Below are 18,038 nucleotides of genomic sequence, written 5' to 3'. Positions count from 1 at the left end.
TATCTAAATTCTCGTGAGTGTCTGCGCTTGAAAATATAAAGAACCAATTAACATTCAGTGCAAATTCTTAAGTGACAACAAAACAAAAACAAAAAAAAAAAAAAAAAAAAACACAAACCGAAAAAATAAATAAATATCTCTTAGCATGGCACACTCTGAGCAAGTACCAGTAATTGAAATAACAACAATAAACAGTGAAAACACGCTCACCACAGATAAGTTGGTTATGGCGCCAAAAAGGTGGAGAGAAGGCCGTGGATCTTACTCTGATGAGAACGTATGCAAAACTCCTCGCTTGTCTAATTATGACTCTCCTCAACGTATTGTTCAACTCATAGATAAACGGTTCGAGAAACAATCTGAGCTTATCAAAGCATTGATACTCGAGAGTGAATCTAGACTCTTAAGTGTTATAGATAAGAGCATGGATGAATTTAGAAAAGACATTGGTAAGCTATCAGAAAAGCTTTCTAATATAACCAATCGTGTTGAGAAAATTGAAACAGTGGCAGACAAAATTGAAAACATGAACCAGGATATAGGTGTATTAAAACATGAAATCGAAAAACTAAAAGTTCAACAACAAAAACACGAAAATTTACACGTTGCGAGTGACCTTCGGATAAACGGTATCCCTTATACAAATAACGAAAATCTATTTCAAATTTTTGACACTCTTTGCAACAATCTAAACATTGCTACTCCAACCATCAGAGCAATTTATCGAGTCTGCAATGTTAATAAAAATAGAGACACTCCAGAAACAATCATGGTGAATCTAACATCACCATCTGATAAAAACTTTATTTTAAAAAATATATCGCAGTTCAAAAAAAGTCATAAAACTGCATTGCAACTACAACATGTGGGATATGATTCCGATAAACATATCTATGTAAACGAAAATCTTACCAGTTATAACTACAAAATACTTCAAAATGCACTTAAGCTAAAACGGCAAAAATGCATCGAGTCAACATTTAGTCTCCGTGGCCTCGTATATGTCAAAAGAACAAAAGATGAGCCACCTATCATGGTTGATAGTACCAGCAAATTAATCAATCTTTTTCGCGGCGGTCCTGAACCAATCAACATGCCAGCAGAATATTCCAGCAATAATAATGATCAAAATTAAAATATTTCATGACTCAATATATAAATTACTCGAACTTTTTATTATTATTTACATAAATTGTTACTCACTGATTTCCTGCATAGAAAAAATAAATGTTACACCACTTACTTTAAGTAAATTTCACATTGTAGTCCTAAGTAACTATACAAACCTTTGTAGCATTACTTATTTTTCTTATAATATTAGATAGAGCAAAACAATGTTCCAAAGACAACTTAAAATGCATGATACGAATACTATCAAAACAAAAAACAGGCCTAAAACTGGTGCACATAAATGCCCAAAGTCTTAATAACAAAATGGATGAGTTTCGCGATACATTTATTAACTCCGACATCGACGCCATTTGTATATCTGAAACGTGGTTTCATCCTGAAATCGATAGCAGCATTTTTCATGTTACGGGATACAAACTGTTTAGAGCGGATCGTCATACTCATGGCGGCGGGGTAGCTATATATATCAAACATGGTATAAGCTGCTCTCTCAAATGTATGTCAAACCGCTCTTCCCGCATTGAATACTTATTTCTGGAACTTTTATCTGATGACAAGAAAAGATTACTGCTGGGTTGCGTCTACAGACCAAATTCATCAATAGATTTTGAAGAATTAATAGAAACTATTGATATAATTTCCATCGAGTACGACAATATAATCGTAGCTGGTGATTTTAATAGCAACTTGCTTGTTGAGCGCTGTCTTGCCGACTCAATGCAAACCCTAGGGCTACTTCCTGTGAATGATTCCGCACCAACTCACTTCACAAGAAGTAACGCGAGTCTGCTAGATGTGTTCTTTGTCAGCCATTTGTCCAAAATATCTCTCTACAATCAGCTAGATGCCCCCGCATTCTCCAAGCATGATTTGCTTTTCGTCACATACCACTTCGAAATTAATCCCACTGTTTGTACATCGACATATCGCGACTTCAAAAACATTGACTGGCCACTTCTGCATCAAAGTTTAGATGAAGTACCTTGGGAAGAGATTTTCTATATGGAAGGTGTTGACGAACAAGTTTCCTTCCTAAATCATAACCTTTGCTCAATTTACGACACATGCGTTCCTGTCAAAGTCATTTATACTAACAGAAAACAACAGCCATGGTTTACTCCTGAAATCAAGCACTTGATCAGCGTTCGAAATTTGGCATATAAAAGATGGAAACGTTATAGACTGCCTACACTGTATGACACGTTTAAATCCGCTAGAAGAGATGTGCTCAAAAAGACTAACGAGTCCAAAAAGCAGTACTATAAAAGGAAATTCGAAAATGCAATTGATAGTAAGCGAAAATGGAAAGAAATAAGGAACATCGGAATTGGATCGAAATCCAATACCAACACTGATTGTCTTTCTATCTCTGACCTAGATGAGATAAATGAAAACTTTTTGAAAATAAATACTGTGGACCCTGGCACAAACACTTATTCTAATATTTCTACAGCACAGATTGAAGACACATTCTCGTTTAGATGTGTTAGTCCCGAAGAAGTCTTACAAAGTTTTGCAACCATAAAGTCTGACGCAATGGGATTTGATGGCATACATCCTAGATTTGCCAAATTGGTACTGCCGAAAATACTTCCATTTGTTACACACATTTATAACAACATTCTTACAAAGTCAACGTTCCCAACAGACTGGAAATTGGCAAAAATTATACCGATACCCAAACAGAATTCAGAGTTCCGTCCGATTGCTATCCTGCCGTTTTTCTCTAAAGCTTTGGAACGTATTATAAATACTCAAATAGATGCCTTCCTGAGTTTCAGAGGTCTTTTGAATGATAGACAATCTGGTTTTCGAACAAAAAGAAACTGCTCTACTGTATTAATTGACGTTGTGGAAGAATTGAGACAAAATATGGATAATAATATGGTATCATTTCTGGTTTTACTGGACCACAGTAAAGCCTTTGACACAGTGAACCATGATATTCTTATCTCGAAGCTTGACAGACTTTTCTTTTTCTCCAAACCGGCCTGTAAACTGATTTCATCATACATTACCGGACGCCGTCAATCCGTCAATGTCGGTGATACAACATCTGCGGCACTTGATGTACCTAGAGGTGTTCCGCAGGGCTCTATCCTTGGTCCCTTACTTTTTTCTGTATACATAAATGATCTACCTGATATTCCAATGCATTGTAATGTGCAAATGTACGCTGACGATGTTCAGCTTTTCTCCAGCGCTAAACCAAATTGCGTACAATCATGTATAAATAATATTAATTGCGATCTGAATGAAATCCAGAACTGGGCGAGTAAAAATAGTCTCTGTCTAAATCCGTCAAAAACTAAACTGATGAAAATTTTAAAACGATCAACCACCCAGATTCCTCCTGTAAGAGCTACTTTGAACAACTCGGTAATAGAAACTGTTGATACATCCTGCAACCTTGGTGTAATATTCAATTCCAAACTGACTTGGACTAATCATATAAACAAAGCTGTTGGTAAAGTTCAAGGAATGCTGCGAAGTTTGTGGTCTGTGCGGACTTCTACACCTTTTCAAGTACGTATGCTTTTAGCGAAATCTTACCTTATACCTACTCTACTTTATGGATGTGAAATTTTCGCAAATTGTGATTCGAGAGACTTCAACAAACTAAAAGTAAGCTACAATAACATTGCTCGCTACATATTTAATAAGAAAAGGAGAGACCGAATTTCTCAATTCGCCCACAAAATATTCGACATTAGTTTCGAAAACCTCCTCAAAGCGAAATGCGTTATTTTACTGCAAAAAATAATCTATCTTAAGCAGCCAAAATATCTTTATGATCATCTCCATTTTGCTCGATCTGGCAGAGGACTAAAAATCATTCTACCACGCTTCCGAACCTCAAACTCTGAAAAACAATTTTTAATCAACAGTATTCGTCTTTGGAACAATTTGCCATCCAACATCCAAACCATAAGTAATGCTACTCTTTTCAAGAAAACAATTTTCAAACACTATATTTAAAGTATAATTCCTAAAAAAATTCTCTTATGATAAATTTTATAATATAATTACTTTTTTATTTATATTTTTCTTAACACATATTCGATGTAATCCATTCCTTAAACCGGCATCGTCACTTATAAGATTTTTATCTTGTGATGTCTGGTATCAATAAACAAACAAACAAACAAACAAACTTCTTGAGCCTCTAGCGAGCGCAATTCTTATCCGATTGGAATGAACTTTTGCACGACGTGTTTTGTTATGATATCCAACAACTGTGTCAAGTATGGTTCAAATCGGTTCATAACCTGATATAGCTGCCATATAAACCGATCTTGGGTCTTGACTTCTTGAGCCTCTAGAGTGCACAATTCTTATCCGATTTGAATGAGTTTTCGCGCGGGGTATTTCGTCATGATATCCAACAACTGTGCCAACTGGTTGAAATCGGTCCATAACCTGATATAGCTGTCATATAAACAGATCTGGGGATTTGACTTCTTGAGCTTCTAGAGGGCGCAATTCCTATCCGATTTGGCTGAAATTTTGCATGACGTATTTTATTTTTACTTTCAACAACTGTGTCAAATAAGGTTCAAATCGGTTCATAACCTGATATAGCTGCCATATAAACCGATCTGGGATCTTGACTTCTTGACCCCTAGAGGTCGCAATTATTATCCGATATGCCTGAAATTTTGTACGACGGATCCTCTCATGACCATCAACAAACGTGTTTATTGTGTTCTGAATCGGTCTATAGCCCGATACAGATCCCATATAAATCGTTCTCTCTATTTTACTTCGTGAGCCCCAATGGGCGCAATTCTTATTCGAATTGGCTGAAATTTTACACAGGTCTCCAACATATAATTTAATTGTGGTCCGAACTGGACCATATCTTGATATCGTTTTAATAGCAGAGCAACTCTTTTCTTATATCCTTTTTAGCCTAAGAAGAGATGCCGGGAAAACAACTCGACAAATGCGATCCATGGTGGAGGGTATATAAGATTCGGCCCGGCCGAACTTAGCACGCTTTTACTTGTTTTTGTATAACAGCCCTTTTTCCATGGATCCTTTCAGATATCTCGTTTCCCGCTTTACAGCTTCTCAGTGTGCTCTACCTGGATTTGTACTGTAGCGGCTCAGAATATTCACAGCGTAGTGTATGTCGGGGAGTTATACATGCAAAGCAAACAATAAGCAACCAATTGCTTCCATGTATGGAATCGGTTTATAACCTGATATAGCTGCCATATAAACCGATCTTGGATCTGGAATTCTTGAGCCACTAGAGGGCGTAATTTGCATCCGATTTGGCTGAACTTTTGTGTAAGTTGTTTTGTAATGACTTCGAAAAACTGTGCTAAGTTTGGTTCAAATCGGTATATAACCTGATATAGCTGCCATATAAACCGATCTGAGATCTTGACTTCTTGAACCACTAGAGGACGCAATTCTTATCCGATTTGATTTTTTGATTTTGCATGAGGTGTTTTGTTATGACTTCCAAAAACTGTGCTTAGTATGGTTCAAGTCGGTACTTGATATAGCTGTCACATAAATCGATCTGCGATCTTCACTCCTTAAGCCTCGGGAGGGAGCAATTCTTATCCGATCTGCCTGAAGTTTGTACAACGGCTTCTCCCATGAACTTCAACGTACGTGTCCAACATGGTCTGAATCGATCTTTAGCCTAATACAGCTCCCATATAAACTTATCTCCCGATTATGCTTATTGAGCCCCTACACGGCTCAACTGTTATCAGAATGGACTGAAATATTACCCGTTGACTTCTACAATGATATTCAGCATATAATTTTGGTCCGCATCAGACTATGGCTTTATGTAGCTCCAATAGCATAACAATTCTTATCCATTATTCTTTGATTGCCTAAAAAGAGATACCGCGCTAAGAACTCGACAAATGCGATCCATGGTGGAGGGTATATAAGATTCGGGCCAGCCGAACTTAGCACGCTCTTACTAGTTATAACCTCCACCATAGGATGGGGGGTACACTAATTCGGCTAATACTGTTTGTAACTACTCGAAATATTCGTCTGAGACCCCATAAAGTATATATATTCTTGATCGTCGCGACATCTTATGTCGATCTAGCCATGTCCGTCCGTCAGTCCGTCTGCCTGTCGAAAGCACGCTAACTTCCGAAGGAGTAAAGGTATCCGCTTGAAATTTTGGATATTCTTCTTATATATGTAGGTCGGTTGGTATTGTAAATGGGCCATATCCGTCCATGTTTTGATATAGCTGCCATATAAACCGATCTTGGGTCTTGACTTCTTGAGCCTCTAGAGTGCGCAATTCTTTTCCGATTGGAATAAAATTTTGCACGACGTGTTTTGTTATGATATCCAACAACTGTGCCAAGTATGGTTCACATCGGTTCATAACCTGATTTAGCTGTCATATAAACAGATCTGGGCACTTGACTTCTTGAGCTTCTAGACGGCGCAATTCTTATCCGATTTGGCTGAAATTTTGCATAACGTATTATATTCTTACTTTCAACTACTGTGTCAAATAAGGTTCAAATTGGTTCATAACCTGATAAAGCTGTCATATAAACCGATCGGGGATCTTGACTTCTTGAGCCTGTAGGGGTCGCAATTATTATCCGATTTGCCTGAAATTTTGTACGACGGATCCTCTCATGACCATCAACATACGTGTTTATTATGTTCTGAATCGGTCTATAGCCCGATACAGCTCCCATATAAATCGATCTCTCTATTTAACTTCTTGAGCCCCCAAAGGGCGCAATTCTTATTCGAATTGGATGACATTTTACACAGGTCTCCAACATATAATTTAATTGTGGTCCAAACAGGACCATATCTTGATATCGCTCTAATTGCAAAGCAAATCTTTTCTTATATCCTGTTTTGCCTAAGAAGAGATGCCGGAAAAGAACTCGACAAATGCGATCCATGGTGGAGGGTACATAAGATGGACCCGGCCGAACATTTGGGAGTAATGAAAGGTATTCGGGATTAGATTACGAATCTGGTACACAAAATCAGATCAAAGTACAGGAGGTCACCACATTTGATTCTTGTACAACAAGGTAAAATAATCTAATAAATTAAAGTACAGGATTATTGTTGTAGATACATATCGATTTAAAATTAATAAATAAAAGTAAATACAAAATATTAATAAAAAGTTAAAGCGTGCTAAGTTCGGCCGGGCAGAATCTAGGAACCCCCCAGGGCATACTTTTATCCTACGTACCAAACTTCTGTCAAACCCGCAAACAATAAAGCTTATACGAACCGAACAAGAATGATCGAGAGACCGGTTTAGAAGGGAGCACTATCAGGTTATAGTGTGATTTGGACCGTAATTGTCACATTTGTTCGAAATCGTAGCAGAATACCGCATGCAAAATTTCAGCCAAATAAGAACAAGTAAAAGCGTGCTAAGTTTGGTCGGGCCGAATCTTATATACCCTCCACCGTGGATCGAATTTAACGATTTCTTTTCCAGGCATCTTTTCTTAGGAAAAACAAGTAAAAGCGTGCTAAGTTCGTCCGGGCCGAATCGTATATAGCCTCCACCATGGATCGCATTTGTCGAGTTCTTTCCCGGCATCTCTTCTTAGGCAAAAAAGGATTTGCTCTGCTATTAGAGCGATATCAAGATATGGTCCGGTTCGGACCACAATTAAATTATATGTTGGAGACCTGTGCAAAATTTCAGCCAATTCGAAAAAGAATTGCGCCCATTGGGGGCTCAAGAAGTAAAATAGAGAGAACGATTTATATGGGAGCTGTATCGGGCAATAGACCGATTCAGACCATAATAAACACGTTTGTTGATGGTCATGAGAGCATCCGTCGTACAAAATTTCAGGCATATCGGATAATAATTGCGACCTCTAGAGATCAAGAAGTCAAGATCCCAGATCTGTTTATATGGCAGCTATATCAGGTTATGGACCGATTTGAACGTTATTTGAAACAGTTGTTGTACGTAAGAATAAAATACGTCATGCAAAATTTCAGCGAAATCGGATAGGAATTGCGCCCTCTAGAAGCTCAAGAAGTCAAATCCCCAGATCTGTTTATATGACAGCTATATCAGGTTATGGACCGATTTGAACCATACTTGGCACAGTTATTGGATGTCATAACGAAATACTTCGTGCAAAAATTCATTCAAATCGGATAAGAATTGTGCCCTCCAGAGGCTCAAGAAATCAAGACCCAAGATCGGTTTATATGGCAGCTATATCAAAACATGGACCGATATGGCCCATTTGCAATACTAACCGACCTACACTAATAATAAGTATTTGTGCAAAATTTCAAGCGGCTATCTTTACTCCTTCGGAAGTTAGCGTGCTTTCGACAGACAGACGGACGGACGGACGGACAGACGGACGGACATGGATAAATCGACATAAAATGTCGCGACGAATATTTCGAGTAGTTACAAACAGAATGACGAAATTAGTATACCCCCCATCTTATGGTGGAGGGTATAAAAAAATTGCGGCTTATAAAGACTCCACAAGTCAAATCGGGAGATTCGTTTTTATGTGAGCTATATCAGGTTATGGACCGATTTAGACCGTACTTGGCGCAGTTGTGATAGTCATAACAGATCACCATCACAAATTTCAGCCAAATCGAAAATTGCGGCTTCCAGGGGCTCAAGAAGACAAATCTGGAGATCGATTTATATGAGAGCTATATCTAAATCTGAACCGAAATGGCAATCCACAACGACCTACATCAATATTAAGTATTTGTGCAAAATTTCAGGCGGGTAGCTTTACGTGTTTTACTGTCATCGTGATTTCGACAGACGGACGGACGGACAGGGCTAGATCAAGAATACATATATCAAGAATTTGTGGGGTTTTAGACGAATATCTTAAGGTATTACAAACGCAATGACTTGATGAGTATACCCCAACCTGTGGTGGTGGGTATAAAAATTAAAAATTTTCCACGCAGTGAAAAAAAAAAACAAAAAACTTATTAAATAATAATAAATAAAAATAATGAATATACAAGTAAAAGCGTGCTAAGTTCGGCCGGGCCGAATCGTATATACCCTCCACCATGGATCGCATTTGTCGAGTTCTTTTCCCGGCATCTCTTCTTAGGCAAAAAAGGATATAAGAGAAGATTTTCTCTGCTATTAGAGCGATATCAAGATATGCTCCGGTTTGGACCACAATTAAAATATATATTGGAGACCTGTGTAAAATGTCAGCCAATTCGAATAAGAATTGCGCCCTTTGGGGGCTCAAGAAGTAAAATAGAGAGATCGATTTATATGGGAGCTGTATCGGGCTATAGACCGATTCAGACCATAATAAACACGTATGTTGATGGTCATGAGAAAATCCGTCGTACAAAATTTCAGGCAAATCGGAGAAGAATTGCGCCCTCTACAGGCTCAAGAAGTCAAGATCCCAGACCGGTTTATATGAAAGCTATATCAGGTTAAGAACCGATTTGAACCAGCACAGTTGGTGGATATCATAACAAAACACGTCGTGACAAAATTCATTCAAATCGGATAAGAATTGCGCCCTCTAGAGGCTCAAGAAATCAAGACCCAAGATCGGTTTATATGACAGCTATATCAGGTAATAGACCGATTTGAACCATTCTTGGCACAGTTGTTGGATATCATGACAAAACACGTCGTGCGATATTTCATTCCAATCGGATAAGAATTGCGCACTCTAGAGTCTCTTGAAGTCAAGAACCAAGATCGGTTTATATGGCAGCAATATCAGGTTTATATGGCAGCAATACCAACAACTGTGCCATACTTGGCACAGTTGTTGGATATTAGAACAAAGCACGTCGTGCAAAATTTCATTCCATTCGGACAAGAATTGCACACTCTAGAGGCTCAAGAAGTCAATTCCCAAGATCGATTAATATGTCAGCTATATCAGGTTATGAACTGATTTGAACCATACTTGGCACAGTTGTTGGATATTATAACAAAACACGTCGTGCCAAAATTCATTCAAATCGGATAAGAATTGCGCCCTCTAGAGGCTCAAGAAGTCAAGACCCAAGATCGGTTTATATGACAGCTATATCAAAACATGGACCGATATGGCCCATTTACAATACCAACCGACCTACACTAATAAGAAGTATTTTTGCAAAATTTCAAGCGGATAGCTTTACTCCTTCGGAAGTTAGCGTGCTTTCGACAGACAGACGGACGGACGGACGGACATGGCTAGATCGACATAAAATGTCACGACGATCAAGAATATATATACTTTATGGGGTCTCAGACGAATATTTCGAGTAGTTACAAACAGAATGACAAAATTAGTATACCCCCCATCTTATGGTGGAGGGTATAAAAATAGATATAAGACTGAATCAATATTCCGAAGATAATTTCAAAGTTGCTGATGCAATGCAAATGACTTGGTCGAGAATTCCGCATACGTATGGCACCAATAAAAAGTTGCCATTTAGATAGCAGGCTTCGACGTATTAGGGGTACTATTTTTCTGCCTCTATTAGTTCTGGTGAATTTTAATCTTTTAAATAGGAAAATGGGATTTTGTTTGAGTATGACCTTATGTAGGCACATCAAAGCTTTTATGTTAAGAAAATCTTTAAAGCTAACACCGTAAAGAGAACGGGTAAAAGGTGACACATGTTCTGTTCTGCGGACAGATGCGTTTCCGCAATGCATCACAATTTGCAAAGATCTCGAAGCCATAGGTTAAACCGGGTACCTGGAAGGTTTTTGCATAGGTTTGTCCTACTACAACATTTATATGACTGCCCCAGCTAAGAGTTGATTTAAAAATAACCCCAATTTTTTGGCACTGACCACAATTTAAATTTTTTGTTGACACAGTAGTATGACAAATAATGCTTGTGGACTTGTGTGGATTAAATAAAAGACCATTTACTGTGGTCCACTTAAAAATACTTTGGAGGTTACCATTAAATTTCCGTATGCACTGTGCAATATCGTTCAAAGGGCAGATTATGTAGACTTTTACATCATCAGCATACATATGTGCTTTGCTATGTACCATTTGGAGAGGAAGGTCATTGACATACAGTGTAAAAAGTAGAGGCCCCAAAATAGATCCTTGAGGATCTATTGATATAGAAGTTGTATTTCCAGAGTTCAAAGTTTGAGATCGATCGAAAAGTAGGAAATTGAAGAAACTTCGAAGTTTGAAACAGAAGTTGCGTTCCAAGTTTGAAGCAGAGGTTGGTTGTGTCAAATGTTTTAAAATGATCGAGAAGAACAAGAAAGCAAAGTTTGTTATCATCGATCGCACATCATATAGGTTCCGAAATGTCTAACGTACTATCGCACCCCAAAAAGGAACTCCCTATTAAATGGGTATATAGACCAATCACGACAATATAGGTCTCAAATGAAACATGACCAATTTGCCGACTATGGTAATATGGGGCTCATACAACAAGTTTGAAAGTATAGCACGAAGCTTACATTTATTTTAATTGGCAAATGTCTGGGTGACCACCTCACTCCCAAAAACCACCCCAAACGAGACATATTTAACCACTACAGTATAGGAGTCCAAAGAAAGGTATAAGGGAGAAGAGCAAACATTTGTCCATGAACACTTCATTAAAGAACAGGGACAAACTTCTCAAATATCTATTAGTGTTGTCTGATTCAAGTTTAAGCTCAATGATAAAGAACTTCCTTTTTATAGCCGTGTCCCAACGGCGTCCCGCAGTGCGACACATCTATGGGGAGAAGTTTTTACACGACCTTTACATAGTACCTCACAAATGTCGCCAACACTAGTAGGGGATAACCACTACTTATAATTTTACCAATGTTCTCGCCTTTGCTTATCTCTGCAGACTTGCTTATTTCTTCACATTTGGGGTAAAATGTCCCCATCTTTAAACTATACCAAAACAGGAGTTGCATATACGGCATAAGAGCGTTAAAGAAGGCGCTGCGGAGCGGGTCCGCTTCGGACAGTTTTAAACAGAAACGAAACACTTTGAGCAAAGTTTCAGCCGAATCGGATTAAAATTGCGTCCTCTAGAAGCCCAAAAAGTCTAACCGGGAGATCTGTTTATATGACAGCTATATCAGGTTATTAACCGATTTGGACCATAAGTTAGGTTTCAGTGGCAGTCTGCCATCAGACTCACTTAGACGTTTTCGTCCATTGTGATACCACAGGAGCAGAAGAAGGAAGCTGTTTTCTAGTTCCTACCGTAGAGCCATTCAGATCGCTTTAAAAAACAAAATAATTTGCGAATGTTCACATCCGCTAAACTCATTCTGACTACCAGTGAGGATCCCACACATAGAAGGTGTTCTATAGTCTCTTCTTCTTCGATGTCCTTACAGCTTCTGCAAACGTTGTTGCTGGCAACATTCTGTCAGCATATTTTCCGATTAGACAGTGACCTCTCATGACGGACACAATGACTGAGCTGTCTGTTCTAGCCAATGACAGCAAAGCGGTATACCTCTTCAAGCCCAGATTAGGCAACAATGTTTTGGAATACTCATAGCCAACTCTTTGTGACCATCTATCAATCGTTGTCCATTGGGCCTGGGTCTGAAAACTTAGCTTACATGTTGCTAGAGGCATACCCACAGATTCCAGGATCCCTGGAGTGTGTAAGGTAGTTCTTAGTCTTGCACGCTCGTCCTTTTCCCTGGGATATCTCTGTGGCCCGGTACCCAGAACAGGTGAATTTTGAACAGTTCAGCCATTTCGTTGAGAGATCTGCCACTGGTTGTCTGAGAAGATATTTATACCAGTCATCTGAGAAGATATTTATACCAATTCACCACTTCCTTAATTGCAAGGATGTCCGCTTGAAACACACTGCAGTGGTCGGCTAACTTTTTCGATATGACCACTTCCAGATCTTTCGAGAACAACCCAAAGCCCACCTGGTCGTTTAGTTTGGAACCATCCGTATAGATGTGTATGTAACTCCTGTTACCAGGGATATAGGAGTTCCAATCGGTTATGTCAGGAAAAGTGATACAGTACTTTTTATTAAAAAGCGGATCAAATAGGGTGTAATCCACACTGCCTGCAACATCGGATATTGTATCAAGAATTACACAGTGTCCGTAGCCGTCACATGACCAATGAGAAAGCTCCCTTAACCTCAAGCCAGTGGTCGCTGCAATTTGTCTAGCCACAATGTCCAGAGGCATATGATGCAGCATTAAATTCAGTGCATCAGATAGTGTCGTGTGCGGCTGTGATTTACAAACAAGCTACCTTTTGGATCCGGTTAAGCATTGAATAGTAGGTGGACTTTTGAAGCGCCGTCCACCAGACCACAACACCATATAGCATTATGGGTCTGACAACTGCAGTATATATCCAATGCATGACATGCGGTCTAAACCCCCCAACTTTTGCAAATGGCTCTCCATTGGGCAGGAGTTGCATTTCTTGCCCTTTCCAAAATGTTGGATTGAAGTTCAATTTCCTGTCCAGCAAAACACCCAGGTATTTTGCGCTTTCTGTAAATGGAACATTCTCAGATTCCACTGTAGGCAACTTGTACCTTCCGCTGAAAAAAACTACTTCTGTCTTGCACGGATTTATACCTAGACCACTTTCGGTAGCCCACTGTTGTTCGCTGTTGCACGTAGAGCTTCCTGAAGCATATCTCTTAGAGTTGTTGTTCCCCTAACCCCAACTGCCACGTCATCAGCATACGCGACCACGTTAACACCCTTTTCTTCCAGAGACAATAATATAATATATTGTATATTCCAAGGTGAGGTGTTCCTCTGCTGACCCATCTAATGTATCTTTAAGTACGTAAGTTATTAATAAACTTTCTTACGGTATTGTTGATGCTAGAAACTCCAACTTCTTCATGATTGACGTCGGTTTTACGTTATTGAAAGCACCTTCAATGTCAAGAAGTGCTACCATTGTTATATTATTCCTTCACAGCCAGAGAAACCAATATGTAGCCGACTAAGTTTTCAAGGGCTGTTTCAGTGGATTTGCCTATACTATATGCATGCTGCTGCCGCGACAGGCGATCTCCAGGGATCTTTGCCCTAAGATATGTTTCTATCACCCTCTCAAGAGTCTTCAGCATAAAGGATGACAGTAGGGTTTTCCTGTTTTCGGAATGAAAATGACCTTCGTGTCTCTCCATCAAACAGGTATATATGTATGACATTCTGATACAAGTAGAGTATATCTCCATAAGCCAGGGAAATAGTCTATCATACACAGCTTGTAATTCAACCGGTCATAAATCATAAGGGCCTGGCGACTTAAAGGAGTTGAAACTTCTTATCGCCCAAAGAATATTCAGCTCAGACACAAGTTCTATAATAACCTCCAATGAATGTATACCAGTGACAACCTCTTCTGTCGGCACGTTGTCCGTTGGAGAATTTCCCGGAAAATGTGTATTAACGAGTAGTTCTAGTGTTTTCTCACTAGACTGCCCATACATTCTTCGACTTCTGAATTTAACCAACCGTAATAGGTCCCGAGAAAAGAATCTTCCTTAACCTAGAGGCCTCCGATATAGAATTCTACCCAGGATTTGTTCTGAGCCTTTCTGAGCTCGCCCTTGCAATTTCTTTGCTCAGGCTTATAGATGTCCCAATAGTGTGATTTGGGCCATACTTGGTACAGTAGTTGAAAGTCAAAACGAAACACTTCGTGCAAAAATTCAGCCAAATCGGATATGAATTGCGCCCTCTAGAAGTTCAAGCTACATCAAAACATGGACTGATTTGGCTCATTTACAATCCCAACCGACTATACTAATAAGAAGCATGCGCCTAGCTTTACTCCTTCAAAAGTACGGACATAGCTAGATCGACTTAAAATGCCATGATGATCAAAAATGTATAAACTTTATGGGTAGAGATGGGTTTCTATCGGGTAAATACCCAACGCTTGGGTATTTATTGGGTAGATACCTTTTTTTTGCAGATATCTTAAGTATAAAAACATTTTCCAAACAATTTTTGCTGATTTCGTATTCTTTGTTTATAAACCTGACCTTCTGATCTCATAAAATCGAATTGTAGTTATATATAGCAGCTATATAGCCAATTTACAGATTTAAAATCTTGAGACAAAATAAAATGGTAATTTTTCATCTGATTTCGATGAAATTTGGCATAGTGAGTTCTGGTAGATCCCTACCCATTTCTGTCAAGTGTGGTTTAGATCGGACTATATTTAGATATAGTTGCCGTAAAGACCGACCGCCCGATCTCCCGATATAGGGCCATAAAAGATACATTTATTACTTTATTACGATGAAATTTTGAACAGTGTGCTCTGGTAGACCACTACCCATTCCTGTCAAATTTGGTCCAGATCGGACCATATTTGGATATAGCTGTCATATAGACCGATCTCCCGATATAGTGTAATGAGCCTACAAATGGGGCATTTTTATCCTATTTCCATGAAATTTGGCACAGAGAGTTCCGATAACCATCTTAACCTTTTTCGGATAACGTCCAGGTTGGGATGAAAATCGAAATCGGATGAAAAATTATCAATTTATTGTCTCACGACTATATGTCTGGAGATCGGTATATAAAACGGCCGATTTTATAAGATCAGAAGGTCAGGTTTATATACAAAGAATACGAAGTCACCAAAAATTGTTTGAAAGATGGTTTTATACCCAAGATATCTGAAAAATTAAAAGTACCCAGCTTTTGGGTATAAATGAGGAAATTCCCGGTTATTTACCCAATTTACCGGGTAAATTTACCATCTCTATTTACGGGGTCCTAAACGAATATTTCGAGGTGTTACAAACGGATAGACGTAATTAGTATACCCCCATCCTATGATGGAGGGTACAAAAACACACAGTGATATGTGAGGAATAATATACTTTTTAAATAATTTTTTAGTGGTCGGGCCACTGATTGCAAAAAAATCAGGAAAAATATCAAAATAAGATATGTTGTGTTGTGATCGGACAACACACAGTGGGATAGAATCTAAAAAAGTTATTAAAAAACCTGTCGTTTGAGAATGGTCTACCGTTAACTCGTTGAAATTTATTTTCTAAAAACTATAGATTTTCCCCTATCTTCGGACTGGAGATTTGACGGTCCGAACAAAATTTCCAAATGCCTTGGTGACCAAGTTTAGGGGCCTACCGAAAGGCGTCTAGACCACTTAGGTTGTTGAAATTTGCGTATGGTCTCGTAAACTCCTCAGCTCTAACCAAGAAAAATGTCAACTGTCTTCTTCAGTTTTTCTTGCCACAAGTATGACATTTTGAGGTATATATGGCAGTTTCCTCCATTATTTCTTGGTAATAGAGCCCTTTTCTGAATAACATTTCCCTGGGAGTTTTTTCACTACTCGGTTTTATCCCTATTCTGAATAACATTTTTTTGGGAGTTTTTACCCATATTCTAAACAAACTTCGAAAAAGCGAAATATCCCCCAGGGATAACGAAGGTATTCTGAATCAAAATAAAAAGGAGAATTAGACAATAAAACTTGGGAAAGATAGCCTCAAACAAATGAAAGGGATTTAGGATAAAAAATTAGAAATTTAACTGTTAAAAAAAAAAAATAAACCACTTTTTATTATTTTCGAACAAAAAATTATTTTTTTACTTTTGATCAAAAACAAGTACAAATTTTGTTTGATTCTTCCGATTTAAATATGTCATGTAACCACTATAGAAAATTTGCATAAGTTTTTCGGTAAATATGGGTATATAAATATACATAGGTATCAAAATATGTGGTTCATATTTTTATATTCTTAGACCCATATGTATATGTATTGAGCTTAAAGTTGAATCGGGCAGGACACATTGATATGCAAGAAGTTTTCATTTACATTTCCTTAATGGAATGTTCGTGGCCAAGTTTGCAACATTTCACTTTATACCATCAAGTATTCAAAAATACTTGGCGTCACATTCGGCAGCACTTACTCCACACGAGAAGGAATAAATTCAAATGTAGCTTTTCAGCTGCACTAAGTCCAGCAGACGTCCCAACCACCAAGAAAAGAGGGCGTCGCCCGGAAATGTTTATAAGATCTTCAAGTTCAAGCTCCATAAAAGTAGGCCTTAACATAAAGCAGCGTATCAGGCAGACCACCACAGCATCATTAAATTCAAAACTAAACAACCTCTTAATATGTTCGTTTTATCTTTTGATTCCAAAGAAGACATCCAAAAAATATTCAAAATAAGAAGTATTTGCCACTCCATTGTTCAAATCGAGGAAATAAAACAACAAAGAGTGCTTCCTCAATGTAAACAATGCCAAAGTTTTGGTCACACCAAAAATTACTGTAATAAACCTCCACGGTGTGTCAAATGTGCGGGTAAACATAATTCGTACGAATGCGATAAAGAAATAGACCGTCCAAAATGCTGTAATTGTGGTGAACAACATCCCGCATCATACCGAGGATGTCAAGTCGCCAAAGAGTTGCAGAAGCTAAGAAACAAGAAATTACAATCAACCAGTAAGCGTACTATACCATACACCAATATTCCACGAAATAGCAATGAAAACCCGCAATCATATGCGAGTGTCACCGGAAATATCGTTTCAGAAGCTCCAAACAATATACTGTCACAAATACTCAGTAGGCTTAGTACTCAAGAAAACTTTTTTAAAACTATTGAAATCAGACTAGCTAATCTCGAGAAAACATCAAACGTATCTAAACATGTATAACCCGCTTAAGATTATGTTATGGAACGCCAATGGCCTCCACAAACACCAAAGGGAGCTTGAAGTCGTGCTCAACAACGAGAAAATAGATGTTTGTCTAATATCAGAAACCCATTTCACTACTCAATCATATATAAGATTCAAAAATTACGAGGTGTATCATACCACTCACCCAACGAATACTGCTAGAGGAGGTAGCGCAGTTATAGTTAGGAAGTCGATAAAGCATAT

At 38.3% G+C, this 18,038-nt stretch overlaps 1 protein-coding gene across 1 annotated transcript; it reads left to right on the top strand.

Moving 5' to 3' along the window:
- Window positions 1-1,434: 1,434 nt before the first annotated feature.
- LOC131996855 (uncharacterized) lies at window positions 1,435-17,810 on the top strand. Its single transcript, XM_059367000.1, has 2 exons — window positions 1,435-3,622; window positions 17,290-17,810. The coding sequence occupies exons 1-2, from the start codon at window positions 1,435-1,437 to the stop codon at window positions 17,808-17,810; spliced, it is 2,709 nt and encodes a 902-aa protein (XP_059222983.1).
- The last annotated feature ends 228 nt before the right edge of the window (window positions 17,811-18,038 follow it).

This window comes from Stomoxys calcitrans, chromosome 1 (assembly GCF_963082655.1).
Source record: "Stomoxys calcitrans chromosome 1, idStoCalc2.1, whole genome shotgun sequence".
Lineage (NCBI taxonomy): Eukaryota > Metazoa > Arthropoda > Insecta > Diptera > Muscidae > Stomoxys > Stomoxys calcitrans.
This window is presented reverse-complemented; position numbering and strand designations above follow the sequence as displayed.